This window comes from Dendroctonus ponderosae, unplaced genomic scaffold (genome assembly GCF_020466585.1).
Source record: "Dendroctonus ponderosae isolate FM_Combo_2020 unplaced genomic scaffold, Dpon_F_20191213v2 Dpon_F_20191213_1, whole genome shotgun sequence".
NCBI lineage: Eukaryota > Metazoa > Arthropoda > Insecta > Coleoptera > Curculionidae > Dendroctonus > Dendroctonus ponderosae.
The window spans coordinates 6,251,048-6,274,259 of NW_026017110.1; the positions used below are offsets into that span (position 1 = coordinate 6,251,048).

Genomic DNA, 23,212 nt, shown 5'->3' on the forward strand with positions numbered 1-23,212 from the left:
TTTCATATTTAACATAAAATGATAAACATCATTACTGTTTTGTAATAATATATAATAAATATGTTTTGAATTTAATTGAAAAAATATTTGAGTTTACCCCGGTTATTTCAGAAAACATGGATTCCGTCTTCTTATTTTCTATCCCGCAACGCATTCTTGATGTTCAAACGATACGAATCTCCCTTCAGCTTATAGTTGCAAAATATTTAAAACGAATTTGTTAGGGCTTATTTTCAATTCTCTATATTATTTCTATGATTAATTGTGTTTACCACGCATCAAAATGGATTTTTTCCCTTCATATACCCTTTGATTCCTTTATGATTAAATCTTCTCAATTTAGTTTCATTTTTTTAGCCTTGGATTAGTTCAGTTAGAATATATTTTTTGAACGTACGCGCGATGTCTTTCATTATGTATACATCAGTATACATATAGTGTGTCAAGTGTATCTTGTCTCTATAGCTCTTCCTCGTTTTACCTGAGAGGTGTTCTGTGCAACACACACAAGAGCAGTCACAAAAACACGTTATAATGCGAAAAGTATTAAGTAATTCTGAACGCCAAAAACGATTTCGTGCTAAAAAAGGAGCATTAAGTAACAGATCAACTCAAAGTGGCTTTCATCAACCACGAACTAGTGCTGAACGTCAAAGATTATACAAAGCAAATAAGAAATTACGACACAAAATACAAAAACTCAAGAAGAAGAGTTCACACAAACCCAAGAAGAGCAATATGTACAACATCTCGTTAAAGAATGTTAAATGTTGCAAATAAAAAATATATTTTACATTCAAAAGGAAATTAAATTAAATTTTACCTATTCGTGATCCATTTATAAATTATTCAACCAAGGATAATAATAAAATTATTATTGCCATCATGCGTTAAACAAGTTCAATATTTTATGGCTTCTATTAATTTATGAAGTTATCACTTCTGTCGAGCGTCCCGTGAGGCACACCATTTTTTTTTGTTTACCCCAAATCCTATATAAGAACAATGAGTTCAATTTCCCACTGCAAAGCCTTTCAAATCAAAGTGCTTTTTCCAGGATTCTCCACAATTAAAGACGATTACATGGAAGCAAACTGCACTTGCACCTTAATCAAGGGCCCCGTAAATTGCATCGTGGATACGATGACTGCTTGGGATGGGGCCCGAATCGTGGAAGCCTTGAGGGCCAGTGGACTTCGACCGGAAGAAATCGACTACGTAGTCTGCACTCACGGTCATTCTGATCACATTGGAGGCAACTATCTGTTCTCGAATGCAATTCACATTGTGGGATACAGCATATCAAAGGGCTCCAAGTACTTTCTCACCCCGGACTTGAGTTCCGGAGAAGAATATCAGATCGCTGAAGGAATTAAGGTGGTGGCCACACCAGGGCATACGTTGCAAGATGTCACAGTTCTGGCCAATATCGGAGGCAAAGTTTATGCGGTAGCTGGGGATCTGTTCGAGAAGGAACAAGACCTTGATGATGACACGATTTGGAAGTCGGCTGGCAGCGATGATGAGGATTTGCAGCAGAAAAACAGGGAAAGAATCCTGAGAATCGCCGACTTCATCATTCCAGGGCATGGGCCGATGTTCGCAGTACCAGCAGCTAAAAAATGATTGTGCTTTTCATTGAAAACTAGTTTAGAAAAAAGATTTATTTATAATATATAAATGTATAATGTATATTTGATGACGGTATTTTGATACCTTCATCAAGACACTTATTGCTAGATTGGACTTAAATACATGTTTGGGGTCAGCCAAAAAAAAAACGTTTAATTCCCATCTAATTGAAAATGAACTAAAAAGATTTGCGCACTTCAGAAGTCACTCATGCCATCCACTTTGAATGTAAAACTAAAAAAATTAATGCTGCTGAATTTTGCGGCAGTAAAACAAACGTCTTTTATTTGAAAAATGAACATTTCGGCTTTCTGAGTTGGACCTGAACTTCGCCTGGCGTCCTTGACTCAGTGGAAACATTCTTCGTTTTCCCCTCCACTCACTCTGCAGTGGTAGAGTTTAGTCCTTTTTAGTGCTAGTGAGTAGTTTCAAGGACACAATTTCGTTTTCAGGATTAGGACTGTGGCCTAGTGTCGGAAGGGGAATCTTCCTGTGCCCGTTTTCTCTTCGCACCGATTCCAGCAAGCTCAAGCTGGGCAGCCACGATTTGTCCTTAACCGCAGTGGCTACCACGTTCCTGTTGGGTTCGGCGTCGTAAGCAGCGCTTTCAACCCCAAAGTGCTCGCAGTATTCGTGGATAAACTTCCGCTTGTCCCGATTCATCGACTCAAAGGAATACGAGCGGCTCTTCTGCTTGCTCTGCTTTGCCAACTGAACCAGCTCGGTCAACTTATCGTGGACCTTCTGGCAGAAGTGCCCGTCCTTCTTCCCCCATTGGCGCAGAAAGTCCGAATATCTGGGTGTGAGCTTCTGGCTGAGGTCGGGGTTTAGGATCTGCAGCCCAATAGCTAGACGCCGATTCCGATCCAATACTCTGCATTCTTCATTGCATTCCAACACTTTTAGAATGGCGGGTCTCCTCACTGATGCCTCCTGCAAGTCCACGCTGGCGTTGCTCATCATGTGGCTCAGCCTGTCCTTCAGCTGAGCCATTTCAATTCGGCGGAACTCTTCAGTTAACTCCATGCAGCTCTTGCTGGCTTTTTGCAGGCCGCACAAGCAAGTCACTGGAACCATTTGCCAGCAGTTACTTTCCGGGCACGGTGAGTCGTGGCACGGCTTGCTGCATGGGTGTCCACACAGCGTCCTTGGCGCTGAACACGGTTGCGAGCATGGCAAAGGACAATCGCCTTCATGGCATGCCTTGGTGCATCTGTGTCGGCCACAAGGCATCTGCTTACCGCATGGCAAGCCGCAGCCGAAGCTGCTTTGGTGACAGGGAATGACTGCACGCTGCTCATGGTGTCCGTAACACCATTGCTTGGTGAGAACGAAGCATGGTGGGCAGGGCCCTGGATGGCATTCGTGGTTCGGATCGTGGCCGCAAGCACGCGGTTTGGAGCATTGCTTCTTGCAGGCTGGAAGTTTGGTTCCGCATCGAATTGGCGGAAAGAGAACGCTGGCTCCGCATTCGCAGTAAAGCTCATCGAAGCTGGTTTCCATGCAGGCCGGACATCGGCCAGAATGGCATGTGAGTTCACACTTGTGCAGCCCGCAAGTCAGCAGCTTGTTGCAAGGCAGGCGGCAAATGTGCTCAAACTCGATGCAGCACTTTTGCTTGCAAGTGTGCTTGCCACATAGACGCTTTTTCGTGCATTTCTTCTCGCACCTCGCGTCGTCTGCCTTGGTTGTTAGCTTCTGGCAGGCCACTTCTTTGTCCATATGTCCGCATCGGCACTTCAGCACAGTTGTTAAGGGACAAGGCGCGCATTCTCCTTCATGGCACTTTTCCACGCAAGTGTGCGGCTTGCTGGGAGGGCCGCAAATGAACCTTTTCCCGCAGGTGTTGGCACAGCAAGGTATAGAGTCCAGGCAGGAGAGCCTCGCAGTCTGCAGCTCAGTCTTCCCACAGTGGCAGAACTTGATGAGATCCACATCGGTGGGACAGAGGCCGCAAGGCCCAGAATGGCAACTAGCCGGGCAGTAATGATTGCCGCAAGGCAACAACTTGCCACAAGTATTCTGGCAACTGAACCTTGTCTGCCCAACATGCGCTTCATCACACGCCACCTTCCGGCCAGTTACCCCGCAGTAACACTCTTGGACAATCATCTCAGCGCAAGGCTGGCAAGCCCCAGCATGGCACGTTGCCTCGCATCTATGCAATCCACAGTTCAAAAGCTTGTTGCATGTGGCGTCGCAAATAATCTCCAAATTGCTGCAGCATTTGACCATCTGCTGAGTAGCACCGCATCCACAAGACTTCGACACCATGATACTGCATTCAGGACACGGACCTGGATGGCATACAATATTGCACTTGTGTGCGCAGCTTTTGCCTATTCTCAAGCACATACTCCCGCAACCGTGGTCCAGCACAGTGGGGTTTGCCCTTGGTTGGACGCATTTTCCACAGTAGCAAGTGTATTGGTGCGGCACTTCGGCGTACGAGTTTTGGCAAGCTGGACAGCGCCAGTTTTCCTCAACCTTTGAAGACTTGGCCCATGCAACCGTGCAGGTCAAGTGAATGATGTGGTAGCATTGGGAACAGGACCAGACTCCGTCTGATCTCTTGATTTTCTCACAGCAAACCAGGCACTCGAGCAGGTTGTTAACGATCATCTCAGTTAGTCGCTCTCTTTGCCCAGCTGTGGTTGGATATAGTTTACTGGATTTCCCACTGTTTTTCCTGTCTGGAAATTTTCTTTTTTCAAAGCCACCATCTGCGCTGTGATTGTTGCTAAAACTTCCCTGGAACCTATTAGGCCGATGGTAGCCGTTGTTAACGTAGCCAGTTCTATAATTGGTTGGGGTTTTTTTGCTTTGAAACCCCGTGGCACTCGGCCCTGGCCTGTCGTATCTATACGAGGATGGATTGTTGCCGAACTCTGCACTGTTTTCCCTGCCATTCCAGTTGTTATATTCCCTATACTCATTGGGTTCTGGGTTAAAGGAATTGCTTCCGGAATGTCTCGCCCTATCACCCATAGACTGCATATCCGAGTTGCGCCAGTTTCGCGACTTGCTGCGATCTCTCCAGGATCTCTCCTGAAAGTCCCTTTTCGTAGCGCTGCCCGAAGGGACGAACTCCGGTGCAGTGGCATTCAGTTGAGCAGAAGAGCCATTTATTTCGGGCTTGAGTTGCTTTGCGGGGCCTGGAAGTGCCTGGTTATATCTGTTGAACTTTTTCTTTATTGCCCCTCTGCTTAAATGTCTCCCGTCGCTGGAAAAGCTGCCTCTTTGAAAGTAACCAGCTGAATTAGCCCCCACTGGTTCATTCGGATCCAACTGGGACATTTTCTTGTCTTATAGTAACACGCACTGGCCGATGAAACTTCCGAACGTTCGGGTTACTATTGCACAATATTGGGAAAGGTTTGATGGCTGGAAATTACCTTTGGTTGACGAAAATTTTGCGAGACACCGAAACTTGAAAGCTGGAAGCGGTTATATTGGGTCTTGTCATCAATTTTTGACTGCTTCATCTTCTAAATAGAATATGACAAGTTGCTGTCGCAATTGGCGACCGTGCTAATGGGCTGCGATTTCACCTAATTGCCGCTATTAATTTTAATTTTTTTGTATTTAAAAAATGTTGGTAGTTTGTCCAAAACAGTTCGATATGGGTTTATTGACATCAAGTTTTTAACAATGTTTAATAGCGGATAGGTAGTGCAATTTGAATTTAGCGCCATTTGTTAGGGCTGCTGCAGGCCAATGAGAACGGATCAATGGCGGTTTCCGGTGCTGTCACCTTGTCGGCTATCGGCTTTTTAATGGAGTTTAGAAGTTTTCGGTTAGCATCCATTTGGTAGTGGATTTTACATCTGTTGAGCGAAAAGGGGCTTGTAAATTGTTGCGGAACGTTTGATTACCGCGACGAGCTTAGATACAAGTCAGTAATAGCGCTACAAGCAGCTAAAATGCCTTCGGCAGCCAACGTGAAGATTGATAAGCCCGCTTCTTCGGCGGAAAATGCTCTGCCCGATAATGGAAATGGGGCTACCACACCACTTAGGCAAGCAATTACGGTCATTGAACATAAAATTAGAAATCTAGAGAAACGGAAAGTAAGTCGAATGTTACTTAAGGCCTAACTTTAGGATACTTATAGCTGAAAACAGGTCGCAAACATGCAGCTTTTCTATCTATCTATCTGGGATGGATGTGCGCATTCTGCGAGTAGCACCTCTGGTAGCACTGCTATTTTTGCAGTGTCCATCGGCATTCCACCGTAACAGCCTTTAAAGGATTTCAATGTTTCTATTCGGCGTTTTATTTTCACACCGATCCAAATTCCGTTATCAATGCAAACGCTTACGCCATATAAAACCTGATAGACATGAAAAAACAGTACATATATTGATAACGGACCAATACTGAATCCATGATATAAATGTGAATATAATACTGTTTTGTGAATGAGCATAAAACCACCACATTTAAACTTTAACAATTCCCAATTTTTTCAGGCCAAATTAGAGTCGTATCGAGATCTGCAGAATGCTGGAAAGGAATTAAACTCTGATCAGAAGACTGCGTTGGAAAAAATCAATGAGGTGGTAATGACTTTGGATTTTGCACGGGATTTATGTAAACAGTTCCTAGGTAAACCATTGTCAACTATAAACAAATCTAGCAGCTGACAATTTTTTTTTTTTGAAGGAATTGCATCAACTACCGAGAAGGATGCTAAGAAGCAGGCAAAGCGAGATGCTTCGTTAAAAAGTCAGGCTGAATTGGCCCGATTAAGGGAGATTCTTCTCGTCCAAGACGCTTTGCATCAGATGGGAATCGATCGAGTCCGGGATGATTTTTTGCATGGACGAAACGGCGCTACTCAATTAACAGAAGTGGACCTGAAGTTGCTGGATGAGATGTATCCTGCTGTTACCCCCAAGCATGAAGCTGGAAATCCGACATCATTTACGAACGAAGTGCAGGCTGCTGCGGAACATTTGTCGGCTGTGGTCGATGGGAAACCGAAGGATGCATTTGGAGGAACTTACAGTCAAATTAAAGAAGTTCTAGGCAAAATTCATGAGAGTGGATACTTCGACCAAGCCCAAGGAAGCTTCCAGCCGGTTAGTTGGTTGCACTAACTCTATATACTTAAAGTTTACATGTTTTTTTCAGGAATTGGAAGCTGCAGAAGTATCTAACGAGACATTACCTGAGGATCAAATTGAAAACCAGAACGAAGTCATCCTTGATGTCCCGCTTGCAGGTAGTTGTAAGTCGGCTGTTTAGGTCACTGATCGTCCTGGGGCATTCTTATTAATATGCGTTTTTCACTTCTTCCAGCCCCGATTGAGACTCTGACTATCGAAGCTTCTAACCATCCCGCTATTCATGGATCCACACCCACTAGGGTTCCGCCAATTCCCACGGATCAGCCAATTGTTCCCATTATCCCTCATCAGGTCCCTGCAGTGCAACCTCAGCCTCATTTGATCGATCCTGGTAATGCGGTACAGCCTCACCAATTGCCGCCATCTCAAGATCTGTTCTACCAACAACCGCCGCTTCCGCAGCAGCAGCCGCCGCCGCCAAGGCCCATCGCTGAAATGTTGGGTTCTGGAAATTTCTTTTTCCTGCAGGTGAGTGTTCAATGACAATTTCTCTCCAGAATCGTTTACTTAATGCCGGAAATTTTTAGGAATCGGAAATTGACACTCCCGACCAAATTCCCACCCAAACTTTCACAAACCAATCGTTTGTGGTGCAACCGCCCCCCCCGATCCCCATGCCTGTTCAATTCCAGCCGCCCCAAATTTCCCCCGGTCAACTGCCGCCAGTAAGCCACCAGGGAACTGGCAACGACCCTGCTGTAGTGCAAATGACTGGGCCAGGAATCTCTAACGACGAAATTAACTTGAACAAACCTCTCACGGAAGAGTTGGACAAGCATTCTTTGGGCAGAGTCCAGAATCGAGGTGCTGCGCCCCACAGCAACAACCAGCCTCAGTCTTTCTACAATAACAATGGATATAGTAATAGATCTTCTAATAGGCCGAATCAGCAACATTCTAGAAACAATGGAATGCCACAGCACGGACGGTCCCATACCAGCAGGCAATAGATTTCTTGGATATACTTGACATTTGGCTGTTTTAGCAGATCAGAACGTTAAAAGTGTTTACTTTAACGCTGATCTGCTGACCAGTTTGACTTTTTCCGGGGTTGTATGCTCAACGCATTTTTTTCTGTTCATGATTGTTGATGTATTGCTCGTTGGATCAACTAAATCATTTTGTTCTAGTCATGGAATATCTATGACATATTACTGCGGCTACTTGTCGAACTGGCCATATTTGAATCAACATGCAACTGTTCTTTGTTTTATTTTTTTATTGGAAACTACAATTCTCATTTATCTCGATGTGCCGGAAAAATTGCTATGTGGATAAAACCATAGAACAAACTTCTCCCATTAGGGAGAATGTATCTATTTCGTCTGTTTATACTAATCAAACGGATGAGATTGATTCATTTGTCTTTAGCGGTTATTTTCTGTAAGATTAAATAGACTTTTTACCTTTCAGTATACCTAACATTAGAACATTTCTCTATGTTATGATTTAAAGGAATTAAAATAATTTTGAAAGTACCATCTAGCTGTATCAATTTTCATACGGAATAGGGGTGAAATTATTTTGTCGATTTCGTGAGTTTTAGAAGTCAATCAACAGCTCCTTCGCAAGTAGTGCAGGTATGTATATTTGTTTCAAATAGCGTAAGTATGTACATATGAAGAATCTCTCTTATCACAGCGTTTCGGGTGAAAAGCGCAAATGAGAAAAGTGGCTCGAAACTGAATTTTAATTAATCCCTAGGCTAAAAACACAATGAAGAATATAAAGAAAAATATAAGGACACCGAAAACTTTGATCATCAGCCACCTGTTTGAGGAAACCGATTTGAAATATTTTAAAATTTGGGAGTGAGCCGCCTCAATGTTGAGTTCCGCATCCTGCACGTTTGTATCAATTCTTTCCACCTAGGAAAAAGTCACATTAGCGCAAAAATTACATGCACGCGTGAATTCTAAAGCGCTTTACCATTTCCTCCTGCTCTTTTACCATATGAGCTAGTTGCTGGAAAATACCACCCAATTCCACAATGGTGGACTCGATGTTTTGCATGGTTTCCGCACGACTTTGCAAATAATTATCGGTTTGGTCATACATTAAGGCCACTTGCATTTGAGATTGGGACTGCTGCGGAATTAACGGTTGGTTTTCCATGCCAACACTCACATGGTCCTGTTCTTGGAATAGAAGACTTGCTGGAAAAGCAAAATTACGTTCGTTTTACCGCAAATGTTTCACTATCCAAATATTTAAATTCTTGCGTTTTTACACTTGTAGTTGTTTAGATGGCTGATGTCGAACGAAAGTTTTTGCTTCTAGAACTAGAAAATGAATGGGACGTTGGTAAATTGAGGACTTTAAAAATAGGGGTGCTAGAAAATAGTGTTGTCGATAATCGATTCGTTCTCTATAAGCAAATTACTGGGGCGACCATAAATAAGGGCACTGATTGTTTATGTCAGGTTATAGCAATAAGCAATTTTAGGCGGGGTTAGTCTAGTAGATGACGAATTGGTAGGCGGATGTTATGAGATCGGGCATATGTGTTTGGAATGAAAGTAATTCAAAGTGATGTCTGTGTGCTTTTTCTTACAAGATCGAGTGAAAAACGGCCTAATGGATCGATGCAAAACAAAAATGATGGGTTTGAGTCGGGCTTTTTTATGAAGAGCCTCAGAAAATGCATACTTACATTGCCCAATACTGGCATTATTAGGCGGCGGAAGCCCCCCTTGACTGAACTGATCCCTGCGGTTTTTCTGATGCCGCAAATTCTCCGTTCTCACTTCCAGTATTTGCTTAAAGTCCGTCGACATTGTGGCCAGTTTGGACTGCAAAGTGAGCACTATATTGCTGGAATGCGACTGCAAATGCCTGCCATTTGTCGAGTGTTTCTGCCGTTTTGATATATTTTGCAGCTGAGCGATTTGCTGGTTTAGACTGTTTAGGTCGCCTTTGATTATGTAGGTCAATTCCTGGATTTCGGCAGTGCGATCATCAAACAACGACTTTCGCTTAGCCACTGAAATAAACTGTAAATTACTTCCGGTCGATCTGACTACTGAAAAAACGTACACAAAGTTAACTTTTCCAATTTTGCGTATGTGCTAGCAAGGTTTTTGCCGACGTTTTTGGCAATGAGCATGAACTCCGAATGGCTCTGTATAGCCCGGGACTTTCTGGGGTCCTTCACTGCTACAGCCCTAGCAATGTTTCTTCCCTACAAACATTCTCAGCTGCAAAGGGCAGGAACTCGGCTGTTAACGAATGTTACCTGCAGGGTCTGGATGGTGTTGATAAACTCACTAGTCCGATCTCGGGCACTCATGATAGGTTCCGGTTCGATGAAGTCTTCAATATGGTCCTCCTCTAAGTAATAATCTTCAGTAACATTGTTAGGGTACCCACTATTCACCCTGCTTAATCGGTCCTCTTGGGGTCGCGATCTCTCGTTACTTAACAGAAGATTTTCGCTCTCTGAACCCGTTCGGCGTCTTCTGGGAAGCATTGCATTATTAAATTACTTTCACGGGACCAATTCCTGTCCAATGCCAAACCCTCGAAATCTAGATTGGCTATAGTAATGCCATAATTCTGGATACCTGATTATGCCTATCTAAAGGTAATACATTTCTAAGGCGACACTTGAACAGATTCGAGGATTTTCGGGATAATATGGGTCAAAAAGGGACAAATCTTTTTCGCACTTTGTTAGGTTAGACACGTCAACAAGGCCATAACAAGGCGTTTGTCACCTTTGGTTATGCTTTCATCAAAAGCAACATCAGAACTACCAGTGTGAAAATCGGCAACATCGTCTCATGCGGCTGGTTTTTTTTATAAATTAGTTGGAAAAAAGTATTGTCGAAAATCAATAGAAATATTTACATTATTAAAAAATTAGCCGATTTTTTGAAAAATTGTGGCCGAAACCCAATAGAAGGCTTGTGCCTTCTTGTGTGTATTATTAATAAATTTTATTTAGGGCGGCTACCAATTGGATATTCGCACCTTGCTACTTCTTCAACTATACTATAAGTCGCCTTCGTCCTCTTATAGGTCTATTTACATTTAACGTACATGTTAATTATCCACTTGCAATAGTGCGCTGGATCGAATACTACAGTGTTAACAGTGTGATTATGATAAATTCAATGTCCATCATGTTTTTGAGTGCGAATCCGCTTATGATGGGAGCTGTGGCCCGAATGGCGTCGCTGCGTTGGTTGCATGTAGGGGGTTTTGCTCGTTTTACGCAGCAAAGTGGTTCCGGCTGCTTCAAACCACAGATCCAAAGAATAAAGAGCGGCTAACTGCCCCAACTTTTCACGTTCAGCCCCGAAGAGGCGAAGTTCGAATTTGGTGGAATCCTGCAGAAATTTGGCGACTCTTTCGTTGGCCCCGGTAGATATACTGAATCCCGGTCGTTCGTCGCGTAGTCGACGGCAACCTAAACATTCACAGAATTAACGAACTTGATCATCTTGGACATTTATCTCATACCTGCTCTGATCTCTCTGGAATCTTCGGGCCAAGGCGCCGGATCCATCGAAGTGCTTTCCATAGGGGGCGCCCAATCGGTCAACTCATCATCTCCTTCATGGCCTTCTCCACCACTCCAACTGATGCTGCTCTCGCTAGCCACCTCGCAATTATCATCCAGAGTGTCCATCCTGGCGTCCTGAGTCGATTTCGTAAATCGAAATGATCGTAAAAATGAGTGACTAGACATCCAAATAGGGAATTGGTTTACCTCCTCTACAGCAGCAGGATGGCAAAACTTATCAATCTTATCCACCACGCTTTGGTGTAACGGTCGAATTTTCAGCGAGCTTCTCAGCGATCTTACGTTGTAATCGAAATCCATTCGTTGCGATCGCTTCCTCTTGCCAGTGGGAGGAATGGGAGTCTCCTCGAAACTTATCCTTTTAAACTTCCTTTTACGCCTCAAGCTCGGACGACTGGCCGGGGAATGTTCATTTACTGAGTCGGATTCCAAACTGTGACTCACACCTTGAAACAAATTTGAGGGTTTTCAATCATCTCCGCTAAATCTAGCAGCTCTTACCTCTTAATAATCCGTGAATAGAGTGCCTCATTCGCAGCGAGTTCTTGTGATCCAGAGCTTTTGCGACTGCGGCGCTCAAACACAAATCGTCCGAGTCTGAATGATAAAAACTGGCCAGTTTGGAGCGATGCTTATCGCTCTTAAACTCCGATGGGCTGCTAGAGCTTTCTTCTGAGTTGTTATCCGCCGATTTATGCGTATATAGTTCTAGTTGAATCAGAAAAGCGTAAGAGTTTAGGCCTGGTTTTTTGTATATAGCGTTGCAACGTGTTGCTTTATACACATAATATCTAATCAGCATTTGACCTTAGGTGCATTAGAACGAACATCACACCCTTCAAGTTCAATAACTCTGTTAAAGTGTTATTTGAAGTTAACTTTCTAAACGATTAACCTTAAGCAAACGCAAACAGAGCCTGTTTATTTTCGACTAGTTTAGGCCAGGAAAGATCCGTGGAACTTACGTGGCAAATTTCCAGCAGATCGTGTCCGCCGTCTCATGGAAAACTTCCCTGAGGCCTGACTTACTATTGGGCCGCAAGACTCAGATTCTTCCAGAGCGATGCTCAGATCCTGAGCTAGATGATCCATCTCTGTCCTAATGCTAAACTACAATACTGAACTCAAACTGAACTCAACTACAAAACTGAAATTCCTGGTCTGTAAAGTGCCCTTATTTGATGGATTTTTTACGATTTCCACGTTTGTTTACCAAAACATTTCACTCTTCTTTGCTGTTTTCACAACCACTTGTCAAAATAATTACCTAAACATCAATTAGGTTAGAGCCTCAATGGAAATCGTCTAGAAAAAGTTTTTTGTATAACTTGAATGCATCTATAAACTGGATAGATTAACTGATTACAGCAGCCAATAAACTATTTCCAACTCTTTGAAAAATGAGATTTCTGCGTTTTTATTAGCACTTACATTCGCCATTTCATCCAGCGAATAAAAATCCATTATTAAAAATAAATAAAATTTTTAATTGAAGTTGAAAAAAGCTCATTGAGCCGGCCTACTCTCAACTTCCCTAAGGCCAAGAAAAAACTAATCTATATATACGTTACGTTACGTTATTCGGAATTTATTTAAAAATCAAAGGACATTGTTGCTGCTTTAGAGCGAGCCTGAAGATTGTTTTCACTTACAAATTACAAAAGCTACTAACAACCGTTTCCGCGTTAGAATTAAAAATATTGACATCAAATCAAATCGACACCAAAACTCACCTGTTAAATTGAATTTGAGCGTCAAAAAATTTATAATTGATGACACCATGATCGAGTTTACCATTAAATTCCTTCTGGCGTTCTCCCTAAAGGCCAAAGAACACCCTAAGGAGAAGAAGAGCAAAGCGAAAGAGCCCAAAATGGCTCAGCCGCAGATTCCTGATCCTCCGTATGTGCTCAGACTGGAAAAGACGTGCTCTTTCGCCCATATTGTGTATCAGCTTTTACCGGTCAAATGTAAACCGTATCAGATTGATGTGTTGTGCTGGCAAAATGCCGCTAAAGTAAAATCCAGCAGAATAAACTGAAGAAATAAGAATTCTTATCAATTGCAGATCTACACTGCAGATGGAACAAAACTATTTAAAACCGTGGCTAAAAGTGGGTTGACTTTCGTTCCTGTTTGCATCAAACACACTTTGAAAGACTTATCGATAGACGATTTAATGGCAATTCGAAATGCTGTTATAGAGTTCCACGTTCATACAGAGAAAAATAAGCTTGGAGCTGCGTAAGCTGATAATTTTACTCTATTTGCATTAACAAACTCGAAAATCTCTTGATTGTAAAACGGACTCTGCTGATGGAGGTTTTTGCCTTCTAGCGCTAAAGCCAACAAAATTGATACCATCTATATTCGAGAAACCGATCTGGACCAGCAGGGATTCATCAATGCGTACTTAGACAAGTGCAATGCCTCATTCATTTCCAAAAAATCGGTCCCATCCAAAAGGTCCTTGCAGGATGAAAATGCAGCAACAGAATAAAATGTTGCTGCCCAAAAAACCGACGTTATTTCAAAAATGGTTTTCGACAGTAACTTTGCAGGTTTGTCTTAACTGCGTTTCTTCCTCGACTCACTCATTTTGTTGCAATTGCAGATAGGCTTTATGATGTGATTGACTATACATGCGACGAAAGTATTCCAAGTGATCGCATAATATTCAGAAACTTTGTTAAAACCTGCGATCCAGCCAGTGAAATAAAACCCCAAGAAACTGCAAAGAAAAACAGCGCAAAGGCGAAGAAACCCGAGGACAAAAAGAAAAAATCCGCAAAATTCACTCTGCAAATGCAAGGGGAGATTTTCTTTACCGACGTCGATCCAGTATTTAAACTGGAAACCCCCATCAGCAAACTGCGGAAAACGTTCATTATCCCACACGTTGAAAATTTGCTAACAAGATTTCAAAAAATCTACCTAAACCCCCTTATAATCAAAGTGATTTCGATCAAAAACTTTCCCGAAGAGCATCTGAAGGACAGTGGATTTACTGAAATCTACTGCAAATACTCGATACCCAGCATAGCAGACTGTAGAACCATCGAAAAACCCCTGAACAATTCCATTCATTTTATGGAATCCCATATATTTCCGATGCAAAATTTGCCAAAAATTAAGCTGTTGGAATTCTTAGAGACCCGCAGGATCGTGGTGGAAGTTTATGGGGAGCAGCGCTACCAAAATGTGACCCCCCAGCCCAAACTGTTTGGAGAAAATCTGGACGACTTGAATATTTGGAAACGGAACCATCAGCATCAGTATGAAAAAAGCTGCTTATAGGAAGAGGACAATGTGAAAGCAAGGGACGTGTTTTTGGCCTACTGCTCGTATGATTTGAGCTCGCTGTTGAAGAACGTTTGGGACTTTAGAGGCAAGGAGCAACTGCATTCGGGGGAAAGTCGGATTTTTCATACGTACTCGAATTGCCCATCTTTCCTACGCATTTATAATCCTCTAAATGTTTTATAGCGGCTTGCAAGAGCTGACCGAAAGCGACTCCCTGGCTGTGGACCAAATAAATCTGGCAGGTTTAGTTTCGAACCTTCCGCCCAAATCCCCATTGAAAGAATGGGTTTTGTTGGAGAAAAACACTGTGCTTAATCTGGAAGCTTATCTGCTATCCCCCCAATCAGCCGCCCTGGTTTTGCATCAAGTGCCCAACACCTACAAAGGGCTGCTGCTTATTGTGACTAATAAGGAACTCGCAAGGGACTGGTTTAGCAACATTTCCATCCACAACCAGAATATTGAATGCGGAGGCTTAAAACCCGAAGACATCCTGACTGGGTTCGTTATCGACAACGGAAATGCATTTGTTCTGTACGTCGAAGGGCCCGCAGTGGGTAAATAAGCAGTGCAGCTGTTGAATAATCAATCATCCCAATGTTTGCAATGCAGGATTAATTTTGAATCTGTGGCAAGACTTGGAGCTGTTCACCCCCGAAGATGGCAAAGTCTTCTTCAATACGGACCAAACATACGAAAACCGCCTTTACAACATCGGCAGTAAATGGACTGGCTTTTACGTTATCAACATGAAAATTCCCTTGGAATGTATTTTTAAGAACCCAACAATTTATATCAAAGGAAACACTCCACTACCATGTCAGAAGGTTGTTGTAGTTTCAGCTGAAAGACTAGATTAAGAGCGAGTTTTTTTAGGCTCTGATCAAGCTGAATCTCATGTTCCTGACAGACACAATGAAAATCATGTTCCAGCAGGATTTGTTCCCCACGATCGACGAATTGGTGAGTTTGGACATTGAGTATGGAGTCCCGTACGCTTGGAACCAACTGCAAAGCTCCAATAGCAGTGAGACGACGGAAGAAATCGGTCTTGAGCAAAACGAAAACGACCTTCTATGAACAGACCAGTTTCTGCAGCGGGGCTTAAAGAATTTGACCCACAAAAACAATTACGAATTTATTCATCAAAGATATCTTGGTATAAAAAACAAAGACATAATTTTCTCCATTTGCGACTATAAATCCTCAGGAATAACCAAATTATTTCGTCTTAAAAAGTTCCTATACTCAGACTGTTGGGGATTTTTGAGAAACGGATCCAACCCACTGAGAATGTATCGAAGATTGTGGGGTATTAATGGATCCACGCTTGCTATGAATGCTGCTATGTTCCTAGTAGTGTGATATTGTCGCAGATGCTCGGCAAAAGTGGCGAAATTCGGGCCCAGCTTCGACTTTACCTGTAATCAAGTGCAAAAGATCGATGCTGAAAGTTCAACTCAGAACCTTCTACCAGCAGATTAACCAGTAAATAAATAGGGACAAAAGTACCATAAGGACGTATTCGCTTATTCCGGACATATGATCCGGTTGAGCGTCTGTTCGTTCCATCGCGTCCAAGTAGTGCGGTCGGTAAGTGAGATTGATTTTTTTTCTTTTGTTTTTATTCGTCAGCACTTCGCAGTTGTCCCTCTTTGTTGAGTGTATTGTTACTGTTCCATTCGGATTATCGCTTGATCCTGCAAATTGATCCCAGTTTCGCAACATTTCACTAGTGCTGTTTAATAGCTTTACCCAAGTATTTCTGTATTAAATCCTCAGTCCCGCTCGACAGACTTGACTGCGAACTCAAAGAATCTGTCGATGTGGAAGAACCACCGGGAAAATCAAAGAACCCTTTTTTGCTGTATGACTTTGGAAGCTCAAACGCTGCTGCGGACGGCAGCAGAGCTTTCGATACGGGAGCTGGCAACTTAAAAACCATGCAAGATCAGCATCGAATTCAGAGACAATATAAGTAAATATTTACCTCGTTTTGGGCTTTTCTGAAAAACTGACTGAGGTCTCGAATAACTTCCCCATATTTATTCACTACTTTGATGTGATTGCGCAGCCACATGGACATTTGGTTCCTTACCTGGAGCCCATTGAACCGTTCGTCTAGGAGTAAAATCGCCCCATAATCGTGCCTATGGCGGATTACCCGACCTGTTAAGCACATCGGCGTTAAACATAGTTTTTTGAAAAATTTAGCTTTGATTACCAATAGCCTGATTGACTGCTCGGGACGCTTCAAGGGAATACCAAGTTTGCCCAGTTAAATACTAAAAAAAATGAAATTTTAAGAAAATAAAAAAAACTCCGCCTATTTACTGACATCTTTGTCTTGAGCGTGGCAAGCATCCAAGTAGCGTCTTTTCAGGATAACCCGTGGATCTTTTAAGGGTGGATAAGGCAAGCCGGTAATAATCACAGCGCGGCCGTTAGCATCGGCAAAGTCCAGTCCTGCAAAACAAGTTCTGGAATGTTAAAAACAGCGAGGAATTCGTTGAATTTGTTCAAACCTTCGGACACTTTTCCTCTGCACACCGCCATGAATATCGCGCCTTTTAAGTTGGGATCTTGAACTTTTTCGTAGTAACCAGTCATAGCGGCGCTGAATGCTTCTTTGCCCTTTGGTTCCACGAATATCGCCTTTTGAGCCAGAATGCTCGACCATATTCCCTCGGCCTCCCATGCAGTCTGACATTTCTGCATAATGGGATAAGAGGGGAAAAAGATAAGCAACCCACTAGGGATAATTCGCGTCAAGTTCACAATCGCTCTGCCTAGAGAGGACACGTATTTTGGGTTGTCCCTAAAATTGTTGCGCATTATAAATGAGAACCCGATGAAATCCTGCGGGTTTAACACCTGTTTCTAAAGCTGCTATTAAGAGATTCACCATCGGGGCCTTTAGTTAAAACTTTCACGCAAATCTGATCTTCCGTAACAATATGCGGATTCTCCAAGCTGATTGTTACGTTGAGCTCTAGTTCGGAAATTAAGGGCTTGAGTGGAGCCAAAGTGCCGCTGGTTAGAATGAGGCACTTGATGCCCTGTGAAACGATAAAATCCATTCTGAAAAAAATTATCGGGAATTTTACATACCTGCAGGTAAGTTCGCGGCAGCACTTACCCGAACCCCGGACTAAAACACCAGAAGCTTAGAATCCTGCCGCGGCCACTAATAGAGCCTTTACTGAGCCAAGTGTTAAGTTTCTGTTTTCCAGCTTTTTCATTGGACTCATCTTCCCTCACATACACTTTATAGCAGTGCTTGATCTTGTCCTTTGTGGCTAGTAACGATTCACTTGACTTTAGTGGGCGTCATTGTGCGCGTTTAGTGGATTTTAGATTAAAGCAAAAACTCCTTACCCTTTGAACTAAATGTGACTGTAAGAAAATCCATAAAAAGTTGCAATCCTTTGCCCTTTCTGGCAAAAGGACCATCGTTCTGGGCAGTCAGGTACTGAATCATGCTGTCGATAAGGCCAGAAATTGGTTGAAAATTTGCCAATGTAATCTAAAATTCCACAGGACATTAACAGGTTGTGACAACATTCTTTGCCAGGTGGTTACTTGGGCTTTTTCGAGCAACTCGAAAATAAAATCGCCTGGAAAATGGGCAATTTCGTCTCCAGCACTTTTAGTTAGAGACACTTCGTCTAGGGCCTTTTCAAATTCGATCAGCATCATCTTCAAGTTGGCTAATTGTTCCGGATCCATTGTAGCTCCTGCGAAACGCTCAAGTAATGTGGGTGTGAAGCAAATTTCAGTGATTTTTACCGCTACTGGGCAGTTCATCGAATAAAGCTGGCGTCTCCGATACCATTTTCATGATGTTGGTTGTTTCATCAATAGCCAGCGCGATGTCACTGGATTTTACATCAATAGAGGCCGATTCTTCGCAGACTTTTTCCACATTATGGCCCTCATCAAGGATGATCACAGCATTCGATAACTTTAAACCTGCGAGATGAATTAGAAGCACCCATTGGTATTCATCGACTCAATAAATACCTAAAGATTTCCTTGCAACTGGATCCAACAGATAGTTGTAGGGTGTAAAAATTATATCAGCGTTTTGCTTCTTTTCCTTGGTCATGTAATACGGACAAAAAGTGCGTTTGTTTCCCAATTTAACCATGTCTTCTATATCGAGAATGGGTGTATTGCAGATTTCAGGATCGTCTTTCATTCGGTCGACTTTGTTGTTGTAATGGCAAGATTTCGTTGAAACCTTCATACGACACATATGCAGCTTGGCCGCTCGGTCTGGTTCAGCCAGCACTTCTGGGTGGATGCACAGCTGCTCTCTAGAGCCAAGCACTGAGCAATTCATGTGATTGTAGGCTGTTCGCTTCAGTTCTTGAACTGCTTGCGTCAATTGCGAGTGGGTTCTGGGCATAGAATAGACAAAAGATCGAGAAATGGTTAAATCGGAGAAATCTTGATCCTGACCTGGACGCATAGATGATTGTGGGAAGGCCCAGAAACTCTCTTCCACTTGCCAGGCCAAGGGCCTTTTCGTCCACATCTAGGAAGTTGCTTAAGGCAGCTGCGGATTCGGCATTGCCAGTGCCTTTCGAGAAACTGCTCTTTACGTTAGCAAATCGTTGAGCCTTCAAATAACAACCCAATATAGCTTTTGCTTAAAACGACGTGCTTTGGAACATTTACCTGAATTTGGGCCTTTTTCAGCTGCAGCCACGCCAGCGAGCTACACAACAGAGACAAAGTCTTGCCAGTTCCAGTCGGGCTTTCCAAGACCGCAGTAGTTTCATTTTGGATGCATTCTATCACTTTTTTCATGTAGTCTTTCTGGATGTCGTAGGGCTTGAATGGGAAATCCACAGGAATGCCATTGATGTCTATTGTAACGCCCATGTTTTTTTATTATAGCTTGTTCAATTATTAAATTAATGAAAAATTCGCGCCATGTATTTTTTTAGTCTTTGTGCAATCAATAAACAAAACCGGTAGGAAAGCAAATGTGAGGTTAACAAGGCCGTGGCACTGACAGCGCTAAAGCTGAAACCTGTGGCCAAAACTAAAGTTCAGAGGTGTTCTGTGGCTAAAGCCGCAGCTTTCATGGCAAAAGAGACAGAGATATTGTCGTTTCTCTTGGAGGGAGAGCTCAATGTAATTGCCAATCTTTAATATATTTTGTTTGAACCATTTAAGAAATTCGAATATGTTTTCGAAACTCTTTCACTAGGAAGCAAAATCTTACAAATTTTCCAAAATATTTTTAAGTCTATTGCATTTTTAAATTCTTGAGAGTTGAGGACTCCTTTTAGAAATTAGCTGCACTCGCTAGAACCAAAGAGTCTTTTCGAAAATATGTTTTATTGTGTACATGCCACACAATAAAAGCACCAACCGAACAGGTAAATCTGACAAATCCTGCCAGATTGCCGATAAAAATGAACAATAAACCGCTTGGCAAAGACTCATCGGTGATTGGTAAGAAGAAAAAGTTTGGACGGGGCTACTATGCCGAGCTGCTGACCAATCCGAACTATTCGGACCCATTGACGAAAATCTATCAAGGCGTTAATAGAAAGTTTAACTTCATATGGCAAGTGAAAACGGAAAAATACGCTCCCATTCTCATGGAGCTGGTTGCGCCTCAAAAGAAAGTTGTGCTTGCGGCCGCTCAGCGTTGGATGACTTTTGAGGCCGATAAGGACATAGTAGGAATTTACATGCTTAAAATAAGTCGAAAATGCTACTCGAATAACGTTCTTAGGCTTTCCCTGTGGATACTTTCAAGCCGAAGGTGCAACACCAGCATGAGGTGGATCCCCGAACTCTGCCCCGAAATGTGGCCATTGAAAGAAGAAGGAGAATGTATCAGGTACGTGGACCAAGTTTTTTGGAACCTAACAGGTGGATGAGACGAAGTTCCAGGGCGAAAACATCGACACCCTTTTAGAGCGCATGCAAGTGAAGCCTAGAGATTTGCTTCCGATTCAAATTCTCTTCAAAGAAATCGCTTCGCCAATGGAAAGGTTCGGGCTGTCTTCATGGGTGCCGTTTCTTCCGCTGGAGCTTTTCGATGACGAAGAATTCGATATCAGGCAAATTTCCTCTTAGCACCTTTGACCGGCCTCAATCATCTACAGGCTTCAACTTGAAATCTGCAGGTCGCCAGAAAACTGGATAGAACATGGAATCATCGACGGAATCAGGCATCCTTTGCCTGCCACAGCTTTCGTTCCCAACAGCGAAGTCAATGAGGAAAACCGCTCCAGCTTCGATCTGGATCGGCTCTTCCATTGGGTCCATGTTGCCGCTCTGGACTATCAGCCAAAGAAAAAGCTATGGAAGGTGATGACTCTGGATGGCTTGAAACGAACGTTTTTCCTGCCCAAATTGCTTCTAATGATGAAGGCTGAGGATCCGGTGAATTTTGCCAATCGCATCATATCCGCCATTGCATTGCGGAAGAAATGTGAAGAAGTCATCAGGTATTAGAGTTTTCTTCTTTTCAACTCAAGTCTCACTTGCTTGCTTCAATAGATGCGAATTTGTGATGGATTGCATGAGTTTAACCGGCACTCCGACCATGTCTGATGAAATGCTGGAAGGAATCGTTGATCTGGTTAAAAGCACCAAAGTAGGAAAGGCCATGTTTTACACGGACTATTTTCATAAGGCAAGACTGGTTACGGTGTTGCGTGCTTGGACGATTTATTCGAGCATATTTCGGTTTTAATTTCAGCTTAAAGACGAGGTATTGCTGAACCATCAGAGAACCATCGGCGAGCTGGAATTCAAACGAATTCAAAGTGAAACTGAATACGATTTCTTCACATTTGAAAAATCGTTGACTTCCCTAGTCTATAGTATTCATCAAGGCAATATGAAAGTTCAAACAAACAAACATACTTTTTGCAGGAAAATTCGATACTGAGCTGAGCCCGAGCGAATTTTTGAAGAAGAAAACGTTTTTTGCTTGGTACAATATCTACGTGGTACCAGAAACTTATCTGGCTATGTCTTATGTGGTCGGTGAGTGCTTGAAAGTGGCTCAAATGTCGCTTTTCACCTCCAGCTATGGCGCCAAGTATGTCACTCTGGAGGAATTTAACACTATTCAAAACCAAACGTCCAGCATTGTAAGTTTCAGCTAGTTCTTAAAGCGTTTCCATACATTTTTTAAATTCCCAGTAGCAGCATTTGCATATTATTTTTATCTGTCATTTGGGGCAAACTTAATTCCACACCCTGTATATATTAGATGAAAAGTTTTCTGGGCTGATTAGCCGTGCGCCGTTGCAAGAGAGAGTAAAGCAAAACATTAATTATGAGATCGAAGTTTACTATTTGGTAAGTTGGCGAAAATCAGGAATCTCGATGATTGTTATGAAACTTCCAGCTTCGTTAGAGTCAAGTGCCTGCTAAATATGGGAAAACTTTCAAGTTGATACTTGCTTTAGTTGCGAAGTTGCGAATTTTTAAACGCTAGACCGCAACTAAGTTAAAACGTACGTTATGAGGCTGAAGTTTATAAAGTTAGAAAAAATCAGGATTCTTGACAATTTCTATGAAACTTCCAACTTCATTAGACTGAAGTATATTCTAAACATAAGAAAATTTTCAAGTTAATACTTGCCTTAGGAGGGGAGATGCGAATTTTTAAACGATAGAGCGCACTTAAGATAAAACTTCCATTATGAGGCTGAAATTTAGTAAGTTAGCAAAAATCAGGCTTCCAGACTATTCCTATGAAACTTCCAGCTTCATTAGAGAAAAGCTTCTGCTAAAGAGGAGCAAATTTTTAAGTTGATACCTGTTTTAGTGGGGGAGATGCGAATTATGTTTAAACGGCAGAGGGCAGTTAATTTTAAACATCCATTATGAGGCTGATATTTAATAAGCTGGGAAAAAAATAGAATTCCTATCAATTTAGGTGAAACTTTGTGAAAATGTTCAGTTACGGGTAATGATCCAAAAACTGTGAAAAGTTTACAAATGCGGTAGTTAAAAAGATGCGATTTTTTAAAGGGAAAAGCGCAGTTTATTAGGAACTTTAATTTCGAGCCTAGTATTTACTGAGCTGGTAAAAATCAGGCTTTCGGGAAATTTTAATGAAACTTTCATCATCCATAGAGTACCTTCTAACGATAATAAGAATTTCAAGCTGCTACTCGCGTTTCTTGGAAAGAACCATTTTGTTAAGGAGGGATCACAGGAAGGGACCACAAAACATTTATTTTGGGACTTATCTTTAGTTATCTGAAAAAATTCAGAATTTCTGCCTATCTTGTTGAATCTTTTGGCATCTGGAGAGTGGAGTATCTTCTAAAGATGTTTAAAATTTCAAACTGCTAGAGGTTTCAGTTTGGAAGATATCCGTTTTTAGAGATGAAAGTGCAGTTGATTATGAGACTGATATTCACTAATATGGCAACAATCAGGATTAAAGTTAATTTTTATTAAACATTCTGTATATGTAGACTCAAGTATCTCCGAAAGGCAGTAAAAATGTGAAATTGCTGCTGGTGTTAGTTTTGTAGATCTGATTTTTTAAAGTGGCACACGCCTTTGATTAGGATTGTCCGTTTTAAGATTAGTATTAACTAAGCTTACAAAAATCCGGATTTGT

At 42.2% G+C, this 23,212-nt stretch overlaps 8 protein-coding genes across 10 annotated transcripts in view; 4 read left to right on the forward strand and 4 right to left on the reverse strand.

The window, feature by feature from the left end:
• Positions 1-721: 721 nt before the first annotated feature.
• On the forward strand, positions 722-1,788 carry LOC109533531 (metallo-beta-lactamase domain-containing protein 1). Its single transcript, XM_048661216.1, has one exon. The coding sequence runs from the start codon at positions 1,006-1,008 to the stop codon at positions 1,624-1,626; it is 621 nt and encodes a 206-aa protein (XP_048517173.1). The 5' UTR covers positions 722-1,005; the 3' UTR covers positions 1,627-1,788.
• LOC109533530 (protein shuttle craft) lies at positions 1,650-5,102 on the reverse strand. The gene has a single exon (XM_019898868.2). It carries the CDS (start codon positions 4,927-4,929, stop codon positions 2,032-2,034), a length of 2,898 nt encoding a protein of 965 aa, XP_019754427.2. The 5' UTR covers positions 4,930-5,102; the 3' UTR covers positions 1,650-2,031.
• Positions 5,103-5,364: 262 nt separating this feature from the next.
• On the forward strand, positions 5,365-8,243 carry LOC109545975 (caprin homolog). Of its 2 annotated transcripts, none has more exons than XM_019916816.2 (6): positions 5,365-5,702; positions 6,105-6,240; positions 6,298-6,716; positions 6,769-6,865; positions 6,937-7,232; positions 7,292-8,243. In XM_019916816.2, exons 1-6 carry the CDS (start codon positions 5,556-5,558, stop codon positions 7,712-7,714), a joined length of 1,518 nt encoding a protein of 505 aa, XP_019772375.2. In that variant the 5' UTR covers positions 5,365-5,555; the 3' UTR covers positions 7,715-8,243. The 2 variants fall into 2 exon arrangements, with proteins under 2 accessions (XP_019772375.2, XP_019772376.2); XM_019916817.2 differs by having other exon boundaries at positions 6,769-6,859.
• Positions 8,244-8,328: 85 nt separating this feature from the next.
• Positions 8,329-10,499, reverse strand: LOC109533525 (syntaxin-5). The gene is made up of 5 exons (XM_048661208.1): positions 10,000-10,499; positions 9,801-9,945; positions 9,418-9,747; positions 8,694-8,920; positions 8,329-8,632 (listed from the first exon to the last, which is right to left on the reverse strand). The coding sequence occupies exons 1-5, from the start codon at positions 10,231-10,233 to the stop codon at positions 8,465-8,467; spliced, it is 1,104 nt and encodes a 367-aa protein (XP_048517165.1). The 5' UTR covers positions 10,234-10,499; the 3' UTR covers positions 8,329-8,464.
• A 270-nt stretch (positions 10,500-10,769) lies between these two features.
• Positions 10,770-12,647, reverse strand: LOC109533532. Its single transcript, XM_019898870.2, has 5 exons — positions 12,258-12,647; positions 11,794-12,000; positions 11,479-11,738; positions 11,229-11,406; positions 10,770-11,175 (listed from the first exon to the last, which is right to left on the reverse strand). The coding sequence occupies exons 1-5, from the start codon at positions 12,382-12,384 to the stop codon at positions 10,877-10,879; spliced, it is 1,071 nt and encodes a 356-aa protein (XP_019754429.2). The 5' UTR covers positions 12,385-12,647; the 3' UTR covers positions 10,770-10,876.
• A 1,181-nt stretch (positions 12,648-13,828) lies between these two features.
• Positions 13,829-15,784, forward strand: LOC109533526. The gene is made up of 6 exons (XM_048660623.1): positions 13,829-13,853; positions 13,907-14,493; positions 14,590-14,723; positions 14,779-15,152; positions 15,208-15,422; positions 15,472-15,784. Exons 1-6 carry the CDS (start codon positions 13,829-13,831, stop codon positions 15,673-15,675), a joined length of 1,539 nt encoding a protein of 512 aa, XP_048516580.1. The 3' UTR covers positions 15,676-15,784.
• Positions 15,721-19,749, reverse strand: LOC109533527 (regulator of telomere elongation helicase 1 homolog). 2 transcript variants are annotated; one of them, XM_048667460.1, is made up of 15 exons: positions 19,279-19,749; positions 19,060-19,220; positions 18,619-18,998; positions 18,385-18,567; positions 18,178-18,332; positions 17,974-18,121; positions 17,735-17,894; positions 17,470-17,676; positions 17,121-17,413; positions 16,934-17,061; positions 16,820-16,880; positions 16,586-16,764; positions 16,351-16,528; positions 16,108-16,295; positions 15,721-16,016 (listed from the first exon to the last, which is right to left on the reverse strand). In XM_048667460.1, the coding sequence occupies exons 1-15, from the start codon at positions 19,483-19,485 to the stop codon at positions 15,792-15,794; spliced, it is 2,853 nt and encodes a 950-aa protein (XP_048523417.1). In that variant the 5' UTR covers positions 19,486-19,749; the 3' UTR covers positions 15,721-15,791. The 2 variants fall into 2 exon arrangements, with proteins under 2 accessions (XP_048523417.1, XP_048523419.1); XM_048667462.1 differs by having other exon boundaries at positions 15,846-16,016; positions 16,070-16,295.
• Positions 19,750-19,907: 158 nt separating this feature from the next.
• Positions 19,908-23,212, forward strand: part of LOC109534607 (dynein axonemal heavy chain 1-like) — a 39,143-nt gene continuing 35,838 nt past the window's right edge. The window contains exons 1-7 of the mRNA XM_048664954.1: positions 19,908-20,294; positions 20,351-20,458; positions 20,512-20,681; positions 20,748-21,071; positions 21,124-21,259; positions 21,326-21,449; positions 21,502-21,722. Coding sequence (XP_048520911.1) covers positions 20,025-20,294; positions 20,351-20,458; positions 20,512-20,681; positions 20,748-21,071; positions 21,124-21,259; positions 21,326-21,449; positions 21,502-21,722 — 1,353 coding nt within the window. The 5' untranslated portion in view covers positions 19,908-20,024. The remainder of the gene's footprint in view (positions 20,295-20,350; positions 20,459-20,511; positions 20,682-20,747; positions 21,072-21,123; positions 21,260-21,325; positions 21,450-21,501; positions 21,723-23,212) is intronic.

Bases quoted from the DNA above. Each gene is read 5' to 3' on its own strand.
- LOC109545975 (XM_019916816.2), top strand. From the start codon at position 5,556: ATGCCTTCGGCAGCCAACGTGAAGATTGATAAGCCCGCTTCTTCGGCG. The intron at 6,717-6,768 runs GTTAGTTGGTTG...TGTTTTTTTCAG, and splicing joins CCCAAGGAAGCTTCCAGCCG to GAATTGGAAGCTGCAGAAGT. The intron at 6,866-6,936 runs GTAAGTCGGCTG...CACTTCTTCCAG, and splicing joins TGTCCCGCTTGCAGGTAGTT to CCCCGATTGAGACTCTGACT.
- LOC109533526 (XM_048660623.1), top strand. From the start codon at position 13,829: ATGGTTTTCGACAGTAACTTTGCAG. The intron at 13,854-13,906 runs GTTTGTCTTAAC...TTGCAATTGCAG, and splicing joins TTTCGACAGTAACTTTGCAG to ATAGGCTTTATGATGTGATT. The intron at 15,423-15,471 runs GTTGTTGTAGTT...GAGTTTTTTTAG, and splicing joins CTCCACTACCATGTCAGAAG to GCTCTGATCAAGCTGAATCT.
- LOC109533525 (XM_048661208.1), bottom strand. From the start codon at position 10,233: ATGCTTCCCAGAAGACGCCGAACGGGTTCAGAGAGCGAAAATCTTCTG. The intron at 9,946-9,999 runs GTAACATTCGTT...GAATGTTTGTAG, and splicing joins ACACCATCCAGACCCTGCAG to GGAAGAAACATTGCTAGGGC. The intron at 8,633-8,693 runs GTAAAGCGCTTT...ACTTTTTCCTAG, and splicing joins TAAAAGAGCAGGAGGAAATG to GTGGAAAGAATTGATACAAA.
- LOC109533527 (XM_048667460.1), bottom strand. From the start codon at position 19,485: ATGGGCGTTACAATAGACATCAATGGCATTCCTGTGGATTTCCCATTC. The intron at 18,333-18,384 runs GTAAAAATCACT...AGCGTTTCGCAG, and splicing joins CGATGAACTGCCCAGTAGCG to GAGCTACAATGGATCCGGAA. The intron at 16,296-16,350 runs GTAAAGCTATTA...ATCAATTTGCAG, and splicing joins TTTAATACAGAAATACTTGG to GATCAAGCGATAATCCGAAT.
- LOC109533530 (XM_019898868.2), bottom strand. From the start codon at position 4,929: ATGTCCCAGTTGGATCCGAATGAACCAGTGGGGGCTAATTCAGCTGGT.
- LOC109533531 (XM_048661216.1), top strand. From the start codon at position 1,006: ATGAGTTCAATTTCCCACTGCAAAGCCTTTCAAATCAAAGTGCTTTTT.
- LOC109533532 (XM_019898870.2), bottom strand. From the start codon at position 12,384: ATGGATCATCTAGCTCAGGATCTGAGCATCGCTCTGGAAGAATCTGAG. The intron at 12,001-12,257 runs GTAAGTTCCACG...TGATTCAACTAG, and splicing joins ATCTGCTGGAAATTTGCCAC to AACTATATACGCATAAATCG. The intron at 11,739-11,793 runs GTAAGAGCTGCT...ATTTGTTTCAAG, and splicing joins TATTCACGGATTATTAAGAG to GTGTGAGTCACAGTTTGGAA.